Here is a 20704-nt window from a genome sequence, read left to right as displayed (position 1 = left end):
ACAAATCCACTTTCAATGTAGCACAAAAAGTCTTTAGGGTATGGGTAGCTGCCCAGTCACTACATCACTGTTACTTAGCAAGGAGAAAATGTATGTCTTCAGCTGAGATTTTCATGGACATGCAGTTTTCTACCCCGTGCATTGACATTGGGCTTTTTATGTCTTTATACTTTATCTTTCTTTTTCATGACTTGCTTTAGTGTATGTAACATGAAAGGGTAGGAGTGCAATGCTCCAGGTAGCTGGACAAGCCACACTCTGGGAACAAGTGATAGGCAAAGTTATAATGCATCATTCTTTATCAAGAATGCAGTGCCTAGCTTTCATTATTATAGCAGGACCAAAATACAGCACAGCCTGGGTATAGGAGAGAACATGAAGGAAGAAAGAAGGAATGTGAGATTAAGAATCTCTACTTGGTTTGACATAGCTATCAATGTCTGTGAGGGCAAGAACTAGGTTTCCCGGGGTCATCATGCTATACACTACACCTCCCCGTGCTCCGCGGGCACTCGGGAAGCAGGAAGTACTAAAGGAATCAAAGAAGAAGTGCCCAAATCACACCCTAGGCTCCACTTATCAAAGGTCAACAGCCAATGTTGTTCATTCAGTAAAGATAACAACTAATTTCTTCCAGAAAACGGCTTTGATTTATGGAAGCCATGTGACAGTTAAAAGGCAGATTATTTTTATTTCAGTACTTGATCCTTTGGTAAGTGCTAGAGTTTCCATTCTGTTGCTGACAATTTTGAAACAGACAGGTGATTTATTATACACACTGCACTGGAAACTTGCTTAAACTTTGAGACGCTTCCAGCATTTCTGAGAAAAGAACTATTTTCACCACATTTTGACATGCTATCTTGACAATACAGAAAACTTTAAAATAATCTCAATTTTAGTTAAACTGTAACTAGAATTTAAAGCAATTTATAAGGTGAACTACCAGAAATCCCTTTTCTGATTCATTATATTCAGTACTCACTATTATAAAAAAAGAAAAATGATATGTGGATGTGTATATTTTTACTACCTATAATTCATAAAGACACTTCTACACCTGATTTCCCACAGAACAAGACACTGCCTAGCAATTCATGGGAATACAGATGGCTGAGCTCTGCAATGTAGCAGATTCAGGTGCCACAAAGTGCTCCAGCTTCATTTTGGTAGGCTTTTATTTTATTCCATTCCTGAACAGGTGTTGCTCACTGCAGAAGAGTAGAAAGAGCAAACAACAGTCAGTCAGAAAACCTAGAGTCTAGACTTTGTTCTGCTGCCAAAGAGCTGATGATGTTGGGAATGTCACTTTACTTTTGTCAAACTTAGTTTTTTAGTGTAGAAGAAAAGTGTAGAGATGCTATGGTATAACAATGATCTCTGGAGTCAGACAACCTCTTGTTGATGTCCAAACTGTACCATTTATTCAATTAATGACTTTACACAAGCTACTTAATCTCTCTGTGCCTTACACAGTTAGTATGTGTATTAGATTAGATAATGTATATAAAGTGTTCAGCAACATCTTGGTCGAATCATACTTTTTAAAAAAATTATTTATTATTTTTTTTCCAGGTGCAGCTAACATTCAATATTATTTTATATTAATTTCAGATACACAGCACAGTGGCATATAATTTATGCAGTGATCTTCCCAATTAGTCCAGTACCTACCTGGCACTACACATAGTTGTTGCAACATTATTGACTGCATTCCCTATGCTGTACCTTACATCCTGGTGACTACTTTGTAACTACCAATTTGTACTTCTTAATTAATCCCTTCACTTTTTTCACCCTGCCTCCGCAACCCCACTACCCTTGGCAACCATCAGTTTGTTCTCTGTACCCATGAGTCTATTTCTGTTTTGTTCATTTATTTTGTACTGTAGATTCCACATATAAGTGAAATTATATGGTATTTGTCTTTCTCAATCTGATTTATTTTACTTAGCATAATACCCTCTAGGTCCATCCATGTTGTTGCAAATGGTGAGATTTCATTCTTTTTTATGGCCGATTAATAGTCCACTGTATACAAGTACCATATTGCTCTAAGAGATATATTTTTTTTTTCTGATACATCTCCTCAGGCAAGGGAAACAAAAAATAAACAAGTGGGGACAACATCAAACTAAAAAGCTTCTGCCCAGCAAAAGAAACTATCAACAAAACGAAAAGACAGCCTACTGAATGGGAAAAGATATTCACCAATGATACATCCAATAAGGGTTAATATCCAAGATTTATAAAGAACTCATAAAAATCAGCACCAAAAAGAAAACAACAACAACAAAAAAATCCAATTAAAAAAATGGGCAGAGGACCTGAATAGACATTTCTCCAAAGAGGACATATACATCGCCAATAGACATATGTAAAGATGCTCAATGTCACTAATCATCAGAGAAATGCAAAATAAAACCACAATGAGATCTCACCACATCTATCAGGATGGCTATCAACAAATAAGTATTGGTGAGAATGTGGAGAAAAGGTTAACATTCGTGCACTTTTGGTAGGATTGCAAATTGGTGCAGCCACTATGGGAACCAGTATGGAGAGTTCTCAAAAAAATAAAAATTGAACTACCTTATGACCCAGCAATTCCACTTCTTGGTATCTGAAGAAATCCAAAACACTATTTCTAAAAGATATATGCACCCGTGTTCATTGCAGCATGTTGACAATAGCCAAGATATAGAATCAAACTAAGTGCCCATCAATAGCGATAACTTTTTGATGAATAGTAACATATACATAATGTATTTATTTAGAATGAAGATGAGACAGTTGAATTAGATAATTTCCAAGGTCTCTTCCAGGTGGCTCAGCACAAAGAGCATGTCGTGGAGTCAGGAATATCGGAGTTTAAATCTCACTACACCCATCACCAGCCTCTTTAACTCCTAATTCTCTCTTCTGTAAAATCAATGGCTATTTCATAGGATAATTATTTGGTCTAAATAGGACAATAATATATAAAGATCTAAAAATAAAATATAATATAAATATATTATAATATAATATATAATATATATTATATTTTATTATTATTATTTATTTATTATTTATTATTATTTATTTTTTATTATTTATTATTATTTATTATTAATATATAATATAATATAAAACATAAATATCTAACAATAAAATGTTGGTTCCCTTTCCTTCACTGCTTCTCATCCCCTTCTTTCCAGTGAGCCTGTATTATTTCTTTCCTTCAAAACAGGAAAGGGATGGAGAACAAAAGTAAAAAGATGTGACATGAAAGGATAAAGATTAGTCCTCAGAGGAAAAGGGGTAAAAAGCCTCTTTAGATCCTTGTGGGGACAGAACCAGGCGTGCAGTTTCCAGGCTCTTGCCCTCACGTGGAAAGGTGCTCACTTGGGTAGTAAATGGCCATCAACTGTGATTGGATGGCCATCAGCTGTGGCTAGTTGGCCGTCAGCTGTAACCAGTGAGCCATTGGCCACACTAGCAGCAAATAGGGGCTAGCGGGAAGATGGTGGCTAAACTGGCAGGAGCGGATTGCAGTTAGCACAGCAGGTTGCAGTTAGCAGCTAGGAAGTGGTGGTTGGCAGAGAAGTGGACGGCAGGTTGTGGCTAGTGTGGTTCCTGCTTCCTGTGTCTCCAACCCAGTCACCAGCAAGAATATAGTGACTCCCCTATCTATGGCTCCATGGGTGTCCCTTTTTGGCCTCACCATATCCTGCATTCTTATGTGGGGAGCTGGAGCCGAGATCCAGCATGACACTCTGCATGACAATCCTCACTACTCCCCAAAGCAAATTCTAAATCAACAGAAGCCTTAGAAGACAACACTACAGCCATTGAGAGTTGCTTCTTTTCATCCCTTGTGTTACTAAACACATGGAATCAACTAAAATAAAACAAAATAGTTTGTTTTATTTTACAACAGTGAAGTCAAAATCCACATACGGAATAATTTGTGAACATTTTTCTGCTTACATCAGGGTATGGAGTTAAACCAAACATGGCCCTTGTTTCACAAAACAGCCAAGAAAATCAACACAAGTCCATAATAAAAAATCAATCATAGAACAACTCAGACTATAGGAGTGAGATTCTATTAAAAAAAAAAAAATACAACCACGACTGATAACACCCGTATTAAAAATTAAAAATTAAAAATTTATGCTGTCAACTTTGACTTTATTGCAATTTAGTATTTTCATACAACACTAAAGAATTGCCATTCTTGTGCTATGTCCTCTTCTTAAGGAATTTATTATTGAAATAATAATCACAACCCTGTTTGAGGAGGTTGGATGGCAATAACAGAAAGAGAAAAGCAGCACAACTGCCCCCAACAAAAGATTTTTTTGTTTTTGCCCAACAAAAGATTTTCTATTTCTTTGACAATTTTCAACCAAATAAAACTTGGAACATAAAATATTTTGGTGGCAGTAAATGATAAAGCATTCACTAACATTATTATTTCAAGCTTTAAAAAAAAAACAAAAAACTAAAATGTTTCTCACCGTAAAAAAAGAAATTCCAGCTTATGTTGGTGGTAATTTATACAAACTGTAAAATGTTGAATAATAAAATTAAATTTCTCTAGATGAGTCTTTGAATCTGAAATTTACCCAAGAAAAATGATGCAGCCTAATGCCATTTAAACATAGCCATTGGAAATAGGCAGTCAGATCTGAATTACCTGCAGGAATCTTGATGTCAGGTCCCCAGTGTAAGCCAAATGATCAAACATGAGCGGAGAAATGATGCAAGTATCTAAATCAAATTTTGTCACATAAAAATTATCTGAGAAGCTTTTCATTCATTTATTTATTTATTTATTTATTTATTTATTTATTTATTTATTTATTTGGGGGGGAAGTACTGATTCTTGATCTCTACTTTGAACAAAGCAGGATCTCTGAAGGTCAGGTCTGAAAAATCAGTATCTTTTCAAAGCTCCCCCAGGTGATTCTCCTGTGGCCCAAATTTGAGGTATATTCGTTCAGGCAACCTTTCCTCCTCTAAGAACCACTTGCTAGCATGGTTAAGGCTTGGTTACACAAACCATTCACCTATACTGGGGAAGAAGATTGGATATACAACCCTCATTTTTTATTTCACCTGGGTAGCTACAGCTTATAAATCAGTGATTTATCCTGACAGATCACAGCTACCAAATCCTTATTGCCATCTACTCTGCCTAAAAGTGCTTTGTCATCATAAACAGGATTTCTGTTTACACTGCCCAGCAGGAACTGAAAAAAGTGGGAAGACTTGAAAGACTAATTAGCTCCCTGCTTGAAGAAAAGTCTAAGCCAAAACCTTTACCAAAGAGCTTCAACTCCAAGTCAATTGGAATGGATGGGCAAGACAGGGAGGCTTTACAATATATTTTTTATTTGAAGAGCTGTTAATATATATCCAGATCATCTGAAGTGCCCAAACATCAAATGCCAATATAACCTTACACAAAAATCAATTCCAGATGGATAAAAAATTCAAACGAAAACATAAAAGAACAAAGACATGTGGGTAAATATTTTTCTAATCTTGGGGTAGGGAAACCTCTCTAAATATATCATGAAAATAAGAAACTATAAAAGATTGTAGATTTTGACTACATAAAAGTTAGACTCTATATAGCAAAATAAATCATAAATAAGTTTAAAAGACATGGTGAATCTAGGAAAAATACGTTTGTGATATTTCTGACAAGCGAAAGGAAAATATCCTCGTCACACAAAGAGTTCTTAGAAGTCAATGAAAAAAAATGAATAAAAGGAAAATACGCCAAGGACACAAATACAAAGAGGAATAGATAGATACTGAAAATGTGGAAGGATAATTGAATAAGAATGAGCTATCATTTTGTAACCCACAGAATGAGAAAAACGAGAATATGGGATAAAATCCTGCTTCTGCAAGGGTGTAGACAAGTGGATACTCTTCTCCTTTTTGGTACAAGTATAAGTTGGCATAACTGTTGTGAAGGGTGGCCTGCGGCATCTCTGGTCCCACTCCCCACATAAGAACGCAGGACATGGTGAGGCCAAAAAGGAACACCCACGGAGCCATAGGTAGGGGAATCATATCACTATATTCTCACCGGCGGCATCCACCTCTCTGCAATCCGCTCTTACTAGCCCCCAATCTTCTTTTGCTAGCGTAGCCACAGCCGTTATATTAGTGGCCGATGGCTAACGGGTTACAGCTGACGGCCAACTAGCCATAGCTGCTGGCCATCTGATCACAGTTGATGGCCATTTACTACCCGAGCCAGCACCTTTCTATGTGAGGCCGAGAGCCTGGAAACTGTTTTTTGGGGCTTTGTCCCCACAATAACCTTTGTGGAGTATAACTTGAAATAAATGTGAAAAAATAAAATAAGTGTATCATTTAACCATTCTGCTAGGAATCTACCCTAAGCAGGTAGAATGAAAATGTAGTCAACGACCATAGTTTATAAATGAGTAAATTGGGGAAAACTGAAAGTCTACTAATAGGGAACTTATTAAGTAAATTATAGTACATACACCATATAAATAGATGAGGTCATTGATAGATGTGGTCTATTAAAAAATGAGTATAATGTGGTCATTAATAGATGAGTATAAATAGATGTGGTCATTAAAAAATGATGCTCAAGATCTTCAGTGAAGGGGAAAGACTACCATTAAATACTAGTCACACTTTGAAACAGCATGCATACAACCTCATTTATATGAAATCCTATACATCAATCTGTTTACACATGCATTGAAAGATGTATGGAAGGATATTCATGAAAATGCCAAAAATGGTTGTTTCAGGATGAAGAGTTTAAGGGCAAAATTACATTCTATGTAGTTTTTCTGTATTGCTTGAATATTCTACAATTCCTAATTATATATTATTAAAAAGAAAGCTATTTCAAAATAATTTTAAGCCAAACACAAAATAATTTTAGAATTTTGCAACACTTTGGATCCCCAATTTGCTTAAATCACTGTAATTTTCTGATCACCAAGAAAACAGAGTTTACAAAGGTCTTTGAAATGAAAAAAACAACCAAACAAATTATTGGTTAAGTGAAATTTGGTCACAAATTATTTAACTTTAATCAAACAGGTTTAATTCAGAACTTGTGTGTGAAGTGAAGCAAATTAGTTGAAGCTCTTTCCTGGGAAGCTCTTTCTTTGCCAGTTGACATTGCAGGCAAATGAGCAACGCAGAGCTCCTTGCTTTGTCACCATTTATTTTTTCCTTACCAAAACAACCCAGCTATATCTTGGCAACAGGATACATCTACCTAACTTTTTGAAACTGAAATATTTTTTTCTGGAAGACCATTTCAGGCAATTTACCCTGTCCCTTTACATTTCCACTTCAAGGAAAAAATGCATTTTGGTACCAATGGGCAACATTTAGGTAAATTGAAATTACTACACAGTCCTCATTATAGTGAAGCAATTATCAGTTTGCTTTAATCTTGCTATTATAAATTATACATGATAAGCTTCATAAAGAAATGTCTAACAAACAATAAGAATTGGTGAGGATATGGAGAAAAAGGAACTCTTGTATACTGTTGGTAGGATTGTAAATGGTGCAGCCACTATGGAAAACAGTATGGAGGTTCCTCAAAACATTGAAAATAGAACTACCATGTGACCCAGCAAGTTCACGTCTGGGTATTTATCCAAAGATCCAAAACACTTATTCGAAAAGACATATACAGCCCTATGTTCATTTGCTACTTACAATAGCCAAGATATGGAAGCAACCTAAGTGTCCATTGATAGTTGAATACATAAAATAGATGTGGCGCCTACATGCAGTGGAATATTACTTGGCCATAAAAAGGATAAAATCTTGCCATTTGCGACAACATGGATAGACCTGGAGTGTATCCTAAGTAAAATGAGTCAGACAAAGAAAAATATTATTTCACTCATATGTGGAATCTAAAAAACAAAATAAATGAACAAAACAGAAATAAACTCATAGATACAGAGAACAAATTGATGATTGTCAGATGGGATGGGGGTTGGAGGGATAGGTAAAAAAGGGGAAGGGTTTAAAAAGTACAAATTGCCAGTTACAAAAACAGTTACAGGGATGTAAAGTACAGCATGGGGAATATAGTCAATACTGTAATAATTATGTATGGTGTCAGATGGGTACTAGACTTATCAGGGTGATCACTTCATAAGTTATGTAAATGTCTAATCATTATTTTGTACACCAGAAACTAATATAATATTGTTACGTCAACTGTAACTAAAAAAAATTTGTAAAGAAATGTCTATCTCATCAAGGAATATGTGAATAAGAAATATTTCCAACTTAAGCAGATTGATTAAATATTCTCAGCACAGCAGTATGTTAAAGCCTCAAATTTGGAGATGCCAGCTATAAATGTTCCTTATTACGAGACACATTCCCTTAAAATGTACTCTGTTAGGCTCCACAAATATCACAAAATTCACAAAATTCTAAAAATCTTAACTGTATTCTTTGGCTGAAGGGTTGTGAAAATAGGATTATATTTACACATACAAAAATTAAAATTATTTTCTTCACTCAATCTTCACTTTAAACTGTGCTCATTCACAATCAACAACGTTGATTTAAGTTAAAACACTTTTCTTTGTTTCATAAAGCTAAGAACAACTTTTAAATAACACAACGACTTGCTAGGAAATAAATATCAAAAAGTGTTCCTTTATCAGTATCTTGCCCATAGAGCAAGTTATCCACAAATATTTGTTAAATTGACATTTAACAATTTAATTAGAAGTATCTAAATGAATAGAATAGTATACCTTCTTGGTAACCAAGAATATAAATATAATGCAGTGAAATGGTGTGCATGGTCACAGAATTTAGTTGTATAAAGGACATGTTTTTACGATGGTGAGGCTGAAAGGCCCTTGTTTACTTCACAGTATGGCAAGGGGCCCAGGGCGTTATTACAGTGGGACTTCCTCGAAAAGCTAGTAAGACTAATAAGAATATAATAAGAGCTTAAGCACAAGTCCTAAATGTATGCTCTTGTTGAATTCTAAAAAGAGGAAACAGTCAAAAGTCAGGCCAGGATCCTAGATCAACTCTTGACAAAGCGGTTCAGTCACTCCCAGAAGCCCAAGCTAAACTTCGATTGCACACACGTAACAAGGAAGCCATGAATATCCACTCTAGAAGCCTCCAAGTGCTCTCAGAACAGCCTGATGGTCAAAATGAATATGCCAAGTTGGGGAAATTGTACAGTCATTTATGTGGCCCTTAAAAATTGACTGTACTTGCAGCCATCGTAGTTCCAATTGTTTTATTTTAATCACAAATCCATTGGAAATGATCCATGTGGCTCACAAGGTCATCTGCATCAAATGAGGCTTGTGTGTGTACACACACAAATATATGTTAGGATATTAAATATATACATTATATAAATTTGTGTATAAATATTAAATATACCATATTATGTATGTACGAATATGAAATATCTTTGTGTGTTTTAGCACCAAAATAAATACTTAAATGTAAATTCCTGTCTTTGAGTAGGCAAGACCTGCACAGACGCTGGCAGAAGAATCTGCTTAAACAACAGCAGTGCAGTGACTCATCTGTGTTTTCACAACATGTTTCTACCCAGCAGCCATATCTATTTGTAACGTGACAATAAAAGCTCTATGTGAACCATCTCTGAGCTGTCTGCCTTTAAAAGCAAGGACACTGTTTTCAGTTGACTCATTTGAGCTGCTCGTGCTTTTGAGAATGACCCACTGCCACATTTATGAAGGCAAGTGATATAATTGAAGATTATTTCAGGCTGTGCCAGTGCTTTTCTGCCTAGTCTTGATCTAGTGTTTAGAAAGTCAGATAGAGACAGAGGATCTCAGCCCCTAACTAAGCCCACTACATACCACTACAGGTATCTCTTGAGGGCACAGAAAAAGATAGCTTTATCAACACCCTGGACTGTAAATGTCCTCCGAATAGGACTCTTGTCTATTTTGGTGACTTATCTGTATCCTCACCACTTAAAATAGTATCTGGCACACAGTAGACACTAAATAAATATTTATAAAGGAATGAATCAACCTCTGCCATAGATCTGTGAAATGAATGACCTGGGTCTTAGCATCAAATCCACAAAATATCTTGTGGTCCTAATGCCAAGTCAAGAAGATTTCTACTGCCAGAGCATCAGGTCTTCTGTATGTTAAGGTATATACCCTTTCAATGTTGAGATACTCCTCAACATATTAAGACACCTCACGCTCTGATCCTTAAAATACACTATACAAGTACAATCATCTACCTTTGCAAGAAAACCTTACATGACTATGAGTAAAAGCTTTGATATTAAAATATTAGGATATGTAAAATTGCTATATAACCATAGAGTTGGATATGTGTGTACACATACTAGTTAATTCCTATTTTATACAGATTTTTAGATCTATAAACCCAGTGCTTAGATCTATGCATACATTTACTACTAGCATTAGTTCACCCAAAAGAAATCAGTAATAGACGATTTAGTTCAACAAATACATATGCATTAACAATCAATAATTTTCCATCCCTGGTTTTAGTGTTTCTGCCACCCACTGTGACTTCTAGAAGTACCAAACTGGAGTACTTCATTAATATATTTCTTAAAGGAAAATGGCTTTATAGGTGAGTGAAAAATATGTCCTCCAACATTTTCATCTAGAGAAACTTTTAAAATAATGAATTCACAGTTTCACTGAAATTATCAATAGAGGTTACAAAATCTATTAATAAAATGATTAAACTATATCTGGCAAATATCCTCATAGGTTTGAATTTGATACTTTGAATTCAAAGTCAACTTCTAGGAGTAATATCCAGCAAATGGTCATTTTAGTGGACTATTTAGCATTCTGACCACTGAAAGCATTTGTGTTTCTCCTGAAGTTTTCAAAACCTCAAACAGCTTACTCCACCAGCAAGGCCTTTCCCATGTAATTTATCAAAGAGGAGAAAAATATCCATGTTAACTATAGACTATACTGCACAACAGAATCCTTTACTTTCCCAAGAACTCTTGAAAAGGAGTCAATTCAATTTAAAAAGGCAATAAATTAACACATAGGAGGTGTCATAATTCCCCTATTTCAATGAGAAGAACAACAATGGAAAAAAATAGGGTGAAAAATTATCTGCACAATAAAAAAGTCTCCCTATATTCTGAAAGAAGACAGTTTTTGTTCTTGCCACTTTCAAAATCATGGCTTTTTTTTCTTACTATGTGGCTGCCTGTATTATCTTCTTCATGCTGGCCTTGGGATGCTTCCCCAGTGCTTTCTTTAGCACTTGTTATCTTGAATGATCTGTTTTAGTTATCATTATGCTCTCATTTGGATGAAGAACAGTGGCCCAATTTGGACACAGACCAGATATTATAAAAATTCTATTATTGACATCACTGTTACAATTTAATTTTTTCATTCGTGTCTTATGAATGAGGAAAAAAGGGAAAACATCCTCTTTGTATACTTCATCTCTGTGTCTTGCCATACTTGTTTTCCATTCCCCATGCCACAGGTCTCTCACTGGGAACATACAGATAATGTGACCTCTGGCCAGCACAACGTTATTTTTTAAATATTAATCAGTTGCTGGTATTTAAAAATCACCAGATTTCACATAAGAATTTGAAATGTCAACCTCTTTTTGAAAATCAAGAAATGAAGTAATGCTGAGTATACATTCACGTGGGAATCAGAGCTGAGTGGCAACTGGCCCTTTCTAATAGAACATGAGTTCTGAGAAGTCAACAGTCCCCAGCTGTGACAAAGCCCTACCTAGCCATGTGGAAAAGTCATGTGGCAAGTCCCCTGTTCTTTCAGACATCCCAGCTTAGGCACCAGACATGTGAGTAAAGAAGCCTTCAGGAGGCTCTGGCCTCAGTCACCATCTTACAAGTGTATGAAGACCAAAGAGAGAACCACCCAGATGAGTCCACAACCACCAAAACCACGAGAGAGAAAATGGTTGTTGCAAGCCTTTAAATTTTAGGATAATATGCTATGTAGCAACAGAAAAGGGCTAAAAGAAAAAAAGTACCCTTAACAAACTAAATACAATTGTTTAAATAGTTTCTCTCTTTTTACTTGCATCAACATAGATGTCATAGTAGTCTCCATCTTATTTTAGTGTTTAGGTAGAAATCTAAAACATAAATGTGCCCAGGGAGGAAAACAACAGTGGAAGAAAAGCAATCATTTGGAATCAGCTGTATTTTTTTTTTTAATTAAGCTGGCTGGCTACACTTAGGAATGTCACATAGGTTAAACAGTAATAAGTAGTAAAAGAGAAGGACAGCGTTTGAAAAGGGCTGGAATCTGGTTCTTTACATCAGAACAGCACCTTCACTCACAACTCTGTATTCAGTACCTAGCACGATGCCTATTTTTTTCTTAACAATTGGATCAACTAAAAGGAGTTCTGTACATATTTTTCTGATTGACAGAGAGAATCTAAAGGATCTTTCCTATCCCTAAAACTTCAGCTATTACCGATACAAAATGAAGGTGAATGCCACCTGCAAAGTAACCGACAAATTGTGGTTCATACAAAATAAATCAATCCAGAATTTTTACAGCTTAATGAGAGGCAGATTCAGGAACAGGAGAAAACTCTTAGCTTATATTTCTTAAAACTGAGTTCTACCCATAGATAAGCAAATCCACCCTTGAGCAAGTCACTCAGTAGTCTTATGATTCTTTTTGCTTACATGGAAAATGAAGGTAATCTTGCATTCCTGAAAAATATGACCATCAAGTTTAACAACACGGCCAATACTCAAGGTAGTAGAAGATCTAAACCATGGGCCCTGCACAACATTAAGGCCGCTGATATGCTTTCGCCCAAACAGAATTGTATATTCTCATTTCCTCTGCTTCTTTTCCCTCCTTGTGACTCAAGCCAGATTTCATCAAGCTATTTTTATAATTACTAAAACGTTGGAAATACAGCAGCAGGCCAAAAGCAAAGTAAAACGCAGCATCCAGCAAAAAAAGAAAATCACGCTGAGTAACTGAAAGGCCATCTGCTCCTCACGGAGCTGTAGGGCTGAGGAAGGCATTCTGGGCTGTACTATTTGTGTCTTCCCCAAAACTAAACCCACCTGCATGTTGTCAGTGGCATCCCCAAGCAGTCCTCCAAAAGTGATGGCATTAGTTACAGTTGCCAAATAAATGAAGAGAATTGCTGATAGCGCCTGAATATTTAAAGCATCATAAAAATCACTGGCAAAAAATGGTGCTTTCCTCTTTATGTCCTTAATTAGTCCACCACAGAACCTGCATAAGGAGAAAACAAACATGTGACAATGTAAAATAAATTACCATCAAATTACGAGATAACTTATTAAACCACAAAGAATTTGTATTTACAGTGCTTGAATGAACAACAAGGTACTGTTTAACCACTTAAGATAAAACCAGAAAACTGTGGAGGAATGAATTTTCTTCTGTCTCTGTTTTGTCACCAAATTAGGTATCACACTCTCGAAAGATCAGACAGCTGTGAATTGTGTAAATTAAAATTTCTCACTGTCTAAAGAAAAACATCTAAACATGTGAGTAGATCATACAAGGACCTTTCTAATCTTGCCATAGTTTCCTTTCCAGCCTCATTCATTCATTCATTCATTCATTCATTCATTCATTCATTCATTCATTCCATAAATGGTTACTGAGCATCTGTGATACGCCCAGCACTATTCTGGCTGCTGGAGATACAACAGTGAGCAACACAGGACAAACACACCTACCTTCGTGAAGTTTACTTTCTGTGTTGAGGAGACAAAGTAAGTAAAATGCATGGTGCTAAAAAATTAAGGAAAAAAATCAAATGGGGAAGAGGATTATTAAATGCTAGAGTAGCAGTGGTTGAAATATGATAGTGGCCAGAACAGGTCTCCCGAGCAAGTGACTTTGGGGTAAGAACCGGAAGGAAATAAGGGAGGAAGCCATGAAAGTATGTAGTGGAAAAGCTTTGCAAGTCGAGCACCATTATAAATGTAAGTTGGTCAGGTGACTTAGGCATCAGTCCACTCACCATCTCATCCAAACCTCACATGTCAGCCTTCAGCTTGCAGTTCCTTCTGCCTTCAATGCCCTCCCTCCATCTATCTGTCTGGGTGCTCTCTGGCCCTTAACTGCATCCAGTGCCCTGCTTCAGTTTTCTTGGTATGCACAGGACCGCACATGATACGGAGCAAATTGCAGACAGTGCATTTAGAAAAGATGAAATATGGAAGAATGAAAACATAGTCTGATTAAATAAAAAGTTAAGTTCCAGAACTCGTATCTGTACAAAGGAAAAAGGATATTGCTAATGGAAATAGTTTGTAAAGAACTATTTAGAAAAAAATGTGGGAGAGAAGGTTTTATGTTCTCTATTCTGTAAGAAGGAAGGAGAGGGGAATAATGTTCTCTTAACTTGGCAGAGAAACCCAAGTGGGTCATAGTGGGGTTGGGGGGAGGTAACTTAAATTCATTCAGATTCCATTGCATATGAAAATGACATATGTTTGTGTTTTAAAAAAAACCTGCAGTGTTTTTTAAAAGCCATGTATCTTCATAAAATGAGCATCCTACTTATTTTTTTTTTCTTTAACTCAAAATGAAATGAGGACTCTAATAATGGAGAGGGAAGAACTATCATGAAAAGAGATTTAGCCAAAGCAATCTGGAAAACCTGAATTCCCAACTGTAGGCTAGGGAGACCATGACCTGTGAGTACTCATCTTTGTAATATGTTACCCACTTTTGAGTAAATGTACAGGGAAGAGATGGAATCATAAAAGCCAAGTGCAGAAGACTGGCACATTACTCAGTTTTTCTGCCATACACACCCACACCACAATCTTGCTGTTTTTTTCTCTAACACACCCTACTCACTCCACTCCAGTCGCACCAGCCTCAATGCCAACCCAGCACACACCAGGCACTCTGCTGTCCCCTCTCCCAACCCCACATCTACATGGTCTGTCTCCCAACTCCTCTAGGACTTTCCTCAAATGCTGCAGTTCTCTTTAAAACCATCTCTGACCACCCTTTTCTAAAACTGTAATACCTTTCTTCCACCACAAAACTCTCTACTTCTGCTTTATTTGTCCTCATAAAACCATCACCACCTTCCTTTATTTGCTCAGGGTTTGTCTCCACCATGACAAAGTAAGACCTGTAAGGACTGGGGTTTTTGTTTAAGTCACTTCTGCATCCCCAAAGCCTGTGACTATTAAGTACACTACAAATATTTGTTGGCTGAACAAAAGTACAAACCAGTTGATAAAATGCTGATAGAAAGATGATGGGAAATTCAGGTCTAAAGACAACCTCGTTGTGAATAACAAAAATCCATCAGTTACCGTCCAGTTCTCTGCAATTCTTCACTGTCACCATGTCCTCCTCCTCCTCCATGGCCTCCATCGTGGGGTGTGTCCCCATTCATCTGAACATTCTCTCCACCTGAGTACATGTTCTTTCTAAGCAAGACAATAGAGCCCAAGAGAATATTAGTGTGTTTTTTTACCTGCTTCTTAGCTGTGTCTCATACTATCTAATGAAGAGATGAACTGAGAAAGATCATTGTTTCCTTCTTCCATTCTAACAGACAACTCTTAAAGTATTATATTTAGAGCCACGACAAATGACTGGATGCATAGAAAAGTTGAATAAATTGTATACTGTATAAGAGGAAAATTGCTTCACCTGGAAAATAACATATTTCTAGGGAATGCCTTCTACTCAATTATCTCACCCAATTTCTTAACCTCTGAATCCTATCTGGAGTAAACTTATATTTCCACATGGACAGGGATTCCCCAAAATATCCCCAAAGGATCTCAGTGATGTATTCCAGTATCATAATCTGAGATCTCTAATTTATAATCATCAAAGAACATCACAACAGGTAACATTCATTTTACAGTGTCAATGAAATGTCAAACCAAAGCACACTTGTGATTCATTTGAGATGAGATAATATATCAAGTTAAGTAGGAACCTAAAAATATTAGGGCAGTTGCCTGATTCCATTTCCTTTGCCAAATACAACCTCCTTCTCAAGGTTGAAACTCCCAACAGCTTGATAATTTACCTTTTGTCAGACGATGGAAGACTCTTCGGAGGCTCTATCCTGATCGCTGGATCCCATTCCCCAGGTGGAAGGACAATGACTTCATCGAGGAACTCATCAATGCCAGCAATCAGGTCCTGCCGATCTTTTGCTTTATAAGCAATGTCATGAAACACCTAAAGAAGAATAAGAGATGCGCTGATACAACAAGGTAACTCTCCACACGTCTCATATCATGTCCAGCCTAAGGAATGCAATTCATATTGCATATTCAATTGCAATTCAATATGCAATTCATATAGCAATTTAATATTGCTATAATCAGACTCTTAATATTTCTAGCTTGCCTCTAAAATATTATTCAGCTTGCCTCCAAAATATTTCAGTAATATACCCAAAGAACACAGGAAGTCGTGAGAAAACAAGTAGAGGTGTTTCTTTTACATGTTTTTATCTATCAATACTATGAAATAAAGTTGCCTTTCATCTCCCATTGGTATGTACCATTATTGATATAGTTGCTATAGAAGCCAGATGAAAATGATTTGGAGAAATATACTGAAGAGTCATTTCCTGAACTAAAAAATACAAGGACAAACAATTGCTGATAATTCAAGAAGGGAAAGTCCAAACTGGGTGTTAAGATTGGGTTAAGACCTAAACACTGCAGCTCTCAAAAACGCAAATAATATTAGGTGTTTTTTTTTGAAGAAAAAAGAAAAATCTGACTTATATTGGCAACACATAAAGCAAAGTAGGAGATCATTTGTCTAGTTATGAAAGGCCTCAGTAATGTGTAGGAAAGGACTTTCAGATCATCAACTAGGTTAGAAGAATAGAACAGGTGACAAAAAGGACTATGTACATTCTGGAATGTAGATAGCATCTTTGTGTTTATCTGCTTATCCAGGCAATAACTAAACTACCTAAGGAAGTTAATGCTCCATGTCTTTTATGCAAATATCCAAAGGAGGAGCTTCCCAAATGTACGTTATTTAATTAGAATGCTGTGGTTACCAGCATTCTTTATAATGAGGTACAGTCATTCATGGCAAATGAGCTGACATTGACAGAGTTTTCAAAAAGTAAATTTTATGTTGGAATAAAACACATTTTCCTCTATTTCCTAAACATATTCCATTCTTAAAACTGATGTATGTTTAATATTCTTTAAAAAGTTAAAGTCACTGTATTAACTTACAGTGACAGCCAATTCACAGTATAAAACAACACAAATAAGACACTCACACATCACCATCTTCCCGATTTCCTACCTCGTCAGACATCAAGGTGGCAATGGCTCTGCCAATCTCATGGTAGGACTTGGCTTTCCCCTTAGGACCTAAGAGAATGAACAAGAACCTAATGGAAGAAGAAAGAAACAAAGGCTATAACACACATCTCCTCAAATTCAATATACATAAAACTGAGACGCGTTTATTCTAGTTCATAAAAAAGTTAGGTCTAGAATTCATCTTTAAAACAAAGGTAATATTTCTGGTAATATAAAAGATACTCTTTCACACTACTGTGAAACACAAATTGTTGTTCAGTTTATTTAGAGGCAATGGAGAATTTATCATGGAAACCTGAGAAGCTTCTTCATTGAGAAGGAAAGGTTCACTTTGAGTCAATTATTCTTTCATTTCTAAACTTTCTTCTCTCTCCATTTCTAATGAATTGCAGTCTTTGGAAGACTTAGTACCTCTTCAGACTTCTGTGACTTTTCCTCACCCAACATGGACCGTGACATATGATCTTCTCCATACTCTTAAGATATGTTTCTACTCAGAAGTGACTGGGGGTCAGCAAAAACCAAGTCCTCTACAAGTAAGCCACATACTGACAGCCAAAATAAAGAAAGAGAAATATGAAAGAAATTCAAAATAAAGCATCATTCACAGTTAAGATTTTTTGACAGTAAGTAAGTCCCAAAACTTGTAATAATGAGCTTATCCCCCATTTAGGTTCACCTCTTATCATGTTGGAAGAAATCCCTCATTGACTACAAGCGCAAAGATGCATGTCTGACTAGGGAGGAGGAAATCTGATCTGTAAATGAGGAAGAAAAAATATACTAAAGGGAACATTGGATAAATCCCTGTCTTGCTTACAGTCACATCTTACCTAACACAGAGATAATGGGGACAATAAAAATGATCACATCATATATTTGCTCAGCTTTTTAAAGCTTGCAAAGCACTTCACATTCATCACCTCATTTAAACTCCATAAAACCCTTTGCAATAAGGATAGGTATCCTATTCCTTGTTAATGGTGAAGAAACTGAGGCACAAGGAGGTTGGCTAATGGATGAGCTGACAGACAGCCTAGTAAAAGAGAGAACAGATAGGACTTCCTACCTCCTGTTCTTTTTCAGCACACAGCTCTGCCTACTATTACCTGTCCAACCTGTACACCAGGGTTGATTCAATAGAGAAAAGCTATCAAACAGTGACTTCCATAGATCACCCTGAGGAAAAATGTTGTGGATAATTATCTAGGGACAAGAAATCTTAGGTAAAGTTTTATGGGGCCAGGAATGGCTTAGGATTTCGCTTAAATTTTTCACTTAAGTTTTTCACTTATTTATTTATAAACCTCACTTTAAATAAAAAAGGACTGACAGGTGTTCAAAGTGTTAAGGTCTTTTCCAAAATTCCCTTGATTAGACAATTCCTTTATCACAAAATTCAGTCCAAAGAAGTAAAAAAATAAATTAATATAAGAAGGTATCAGAAGTATGAATACTTAGATTTTACACCAGGAGAACCATAAAGCTATTCAGTGTTTATTTGCTTAGAAACCAGTTCTGGAGTGGGGCGGCACATTCACTTTCAAGTGTTATCACAGTAGACGAAATAGCAAAGGCAATCAGCAGGGGACAAAAGTCTGTTCAAATACAAAGGAAGTCATTACTGGAACTGGATTTTAGTTCTTCCAACACTGAAGTTCAATTGATATTAAAACTTTTCTTCCTTTGAAGCTGAATCTAAATGATATACCACTACATATAGTATTACATGGTGCTTCATTATGACAGTACTGAACATTGACTGATTTGAGTGCAACACATGCAAAAAATATTTAACCACTAAGGCAAATACAAATTAATAAACACCTATAGCACTAGTCACATTTCCTAATCCTATTTGTCTACCAACGGCCAGCTGTCAGGCAGCACAATAAGGGCACAGTTTTGGGCAAGAGAAAAATTGACACCTGGATCTTTACTTAATACATTTTTTAATAATGAGTTTCCTTGGCCTGCCACTTTTTTTTATTTCAATGTATGTAAATATTAGTTTTTCAGTAATACATAAATACGTAAAACCTTTCCAGAACATTCTTTCTGCTTCTCCCTAGCATCTCCATTATGATTATACATGCATACATATTATGGAAATACATATTTATCAACTGACACAAGTTAATTATCAGGTTGACTATATGGCAACAAAGCCAAATTATTCTCTTGTTGGAAAGTAAGTAAAGTAGTCTCAGTCATTAAGAGTCCTTCAATATAAACTTTAGCAGATAATGGATAACTATTCCAAGAGCTGATAGAATAATGGAGCCTCTAAGTTAAAACCTATGAGATGAGGGCATACATTTTCTATAAATATTTATTTTGGTCTCTGCTAAATGGTACCCAAAGAATGAATGGAAGTAGCAGACCAATGGTAACTATAACATGTATTACGTATCCCAATATATGAGATACATAATATGTATTATGTATCCCAATATATGAGAATTTATTGTTTCAGTAACTTCAGTAACCTTATGTAAAGGTACAATTCCTCTTTCCTGGGTAAAGTGTGTGTGTGTGTGTGTGTGTGTGTGTGTGTGTGTATGTGTGTGTTTCTTTAATGGAAAGTCATCAAGTGCCAAATAGAAATAACATGTTACATATCAGTTAAAATTTTCACACTATTCCAGTCAGGAATCATTCAGTAAATCCATCTTCTTAAAATGATATAGAGAAGAAAGAAACCCTGGCCATCTATAAATAACAGGAAACATCACTTCAGGTTAAGAACTTCATCTGTAGGAATGGAGACCCTTAAGAAGCCTCTAATTTGGACTGCATTGTTGAAATGGGGATGAGAGATCTGGGAGAACAACACAGAACAACTCATCAAGTTGAAGTTCCTTCTGTTTGAAACATGTTCTCTCCTCTTTAACCCTCAAAGAAGTGAAAGCTGTTACAACTTTTATGACAGAGTATATCTTGCCAAACTCAGCTTTTATAATGTACTGAAAACTCTTTTCATGACCCAAGCTGTTTTCTGTCAATGGACAGATGTTATTTTTAACTAGAATCTTTTTTCTTTATTAACAAATTAGAATAAACACATTTGTGTGGCTAGAAGGGCACAGATCATGTTGACAGCTCAGGGAAAAAGTTAATATATGTTACTGTGTTCCTTTTATTCTCTAATAACTATAAATAAGTCATAGTTACAATTTTTAATAGCACTAGTTGTTTCTAGAATCTTCATGAAGCACTTCTACTCTTGTGAGTTTTTCCACATAACTGATTATGCCCGGGGAGGATGCCTTTAGCATTTTCCACAACAAAAATAAGTGCCAGATGATCTGTGTCCGGAACCAA

The 20704-nt window shown here is 36.0% G+C and overlaps 1 protein-coding gene across 8 annotated transcripts in view; it reads right to left on the bottom strand.

Moving 5' to 3' along the window:
- The window catches only part of SLC4A4 (solute carrier family 4 member 4), a 340077-nt gene that overhangs the window by 88561 nt on the left and 230812 nt on the right, over positions 1 to 20704 (bottom strand). For all 8 annotated transcript variants that reach the window (XM_081050644.1, XM_081050643.1, XM_081050641.1 and 5 more), the window contains 4 exons: positions 17361 to 17448; positions 16108 to 16262; positions 15377 to 15493; positions 13127 to 13301 (listed from right to left, as the gene is read on the bottom strand). In XM_081050644.1, the coding sequence (XP_080906770.1) occupies positions 13127 to 13301; positions 15377 to 15493; positions 16108 to 16262; positions 17361 to 17448 (535 nt within the window). The remainder of the gene's footprint in view (positions 1 to 13126; positions 13302 to 15376; positions 15494 to 16107; positions 16263 to 17360; positions 17449 to 20704) is intronic.

This window comes from Rhinolophus hipposideros, assembly GCF_964194185.1.
Source record: "Rhinolophus hipposideros genome assembly, chromosome: 1".
NCBI classification, from domain to species: domain Eukaryota; kingdom Metazoa; phylum Chordata; class Mammalia; order Chiroptera; family Rhinolophidae; genus Rhinolophus; species Rhinolophus hipposideros.
This window is presented reverse-complemented; position numbering and strand designations above follow the sequence as displayed.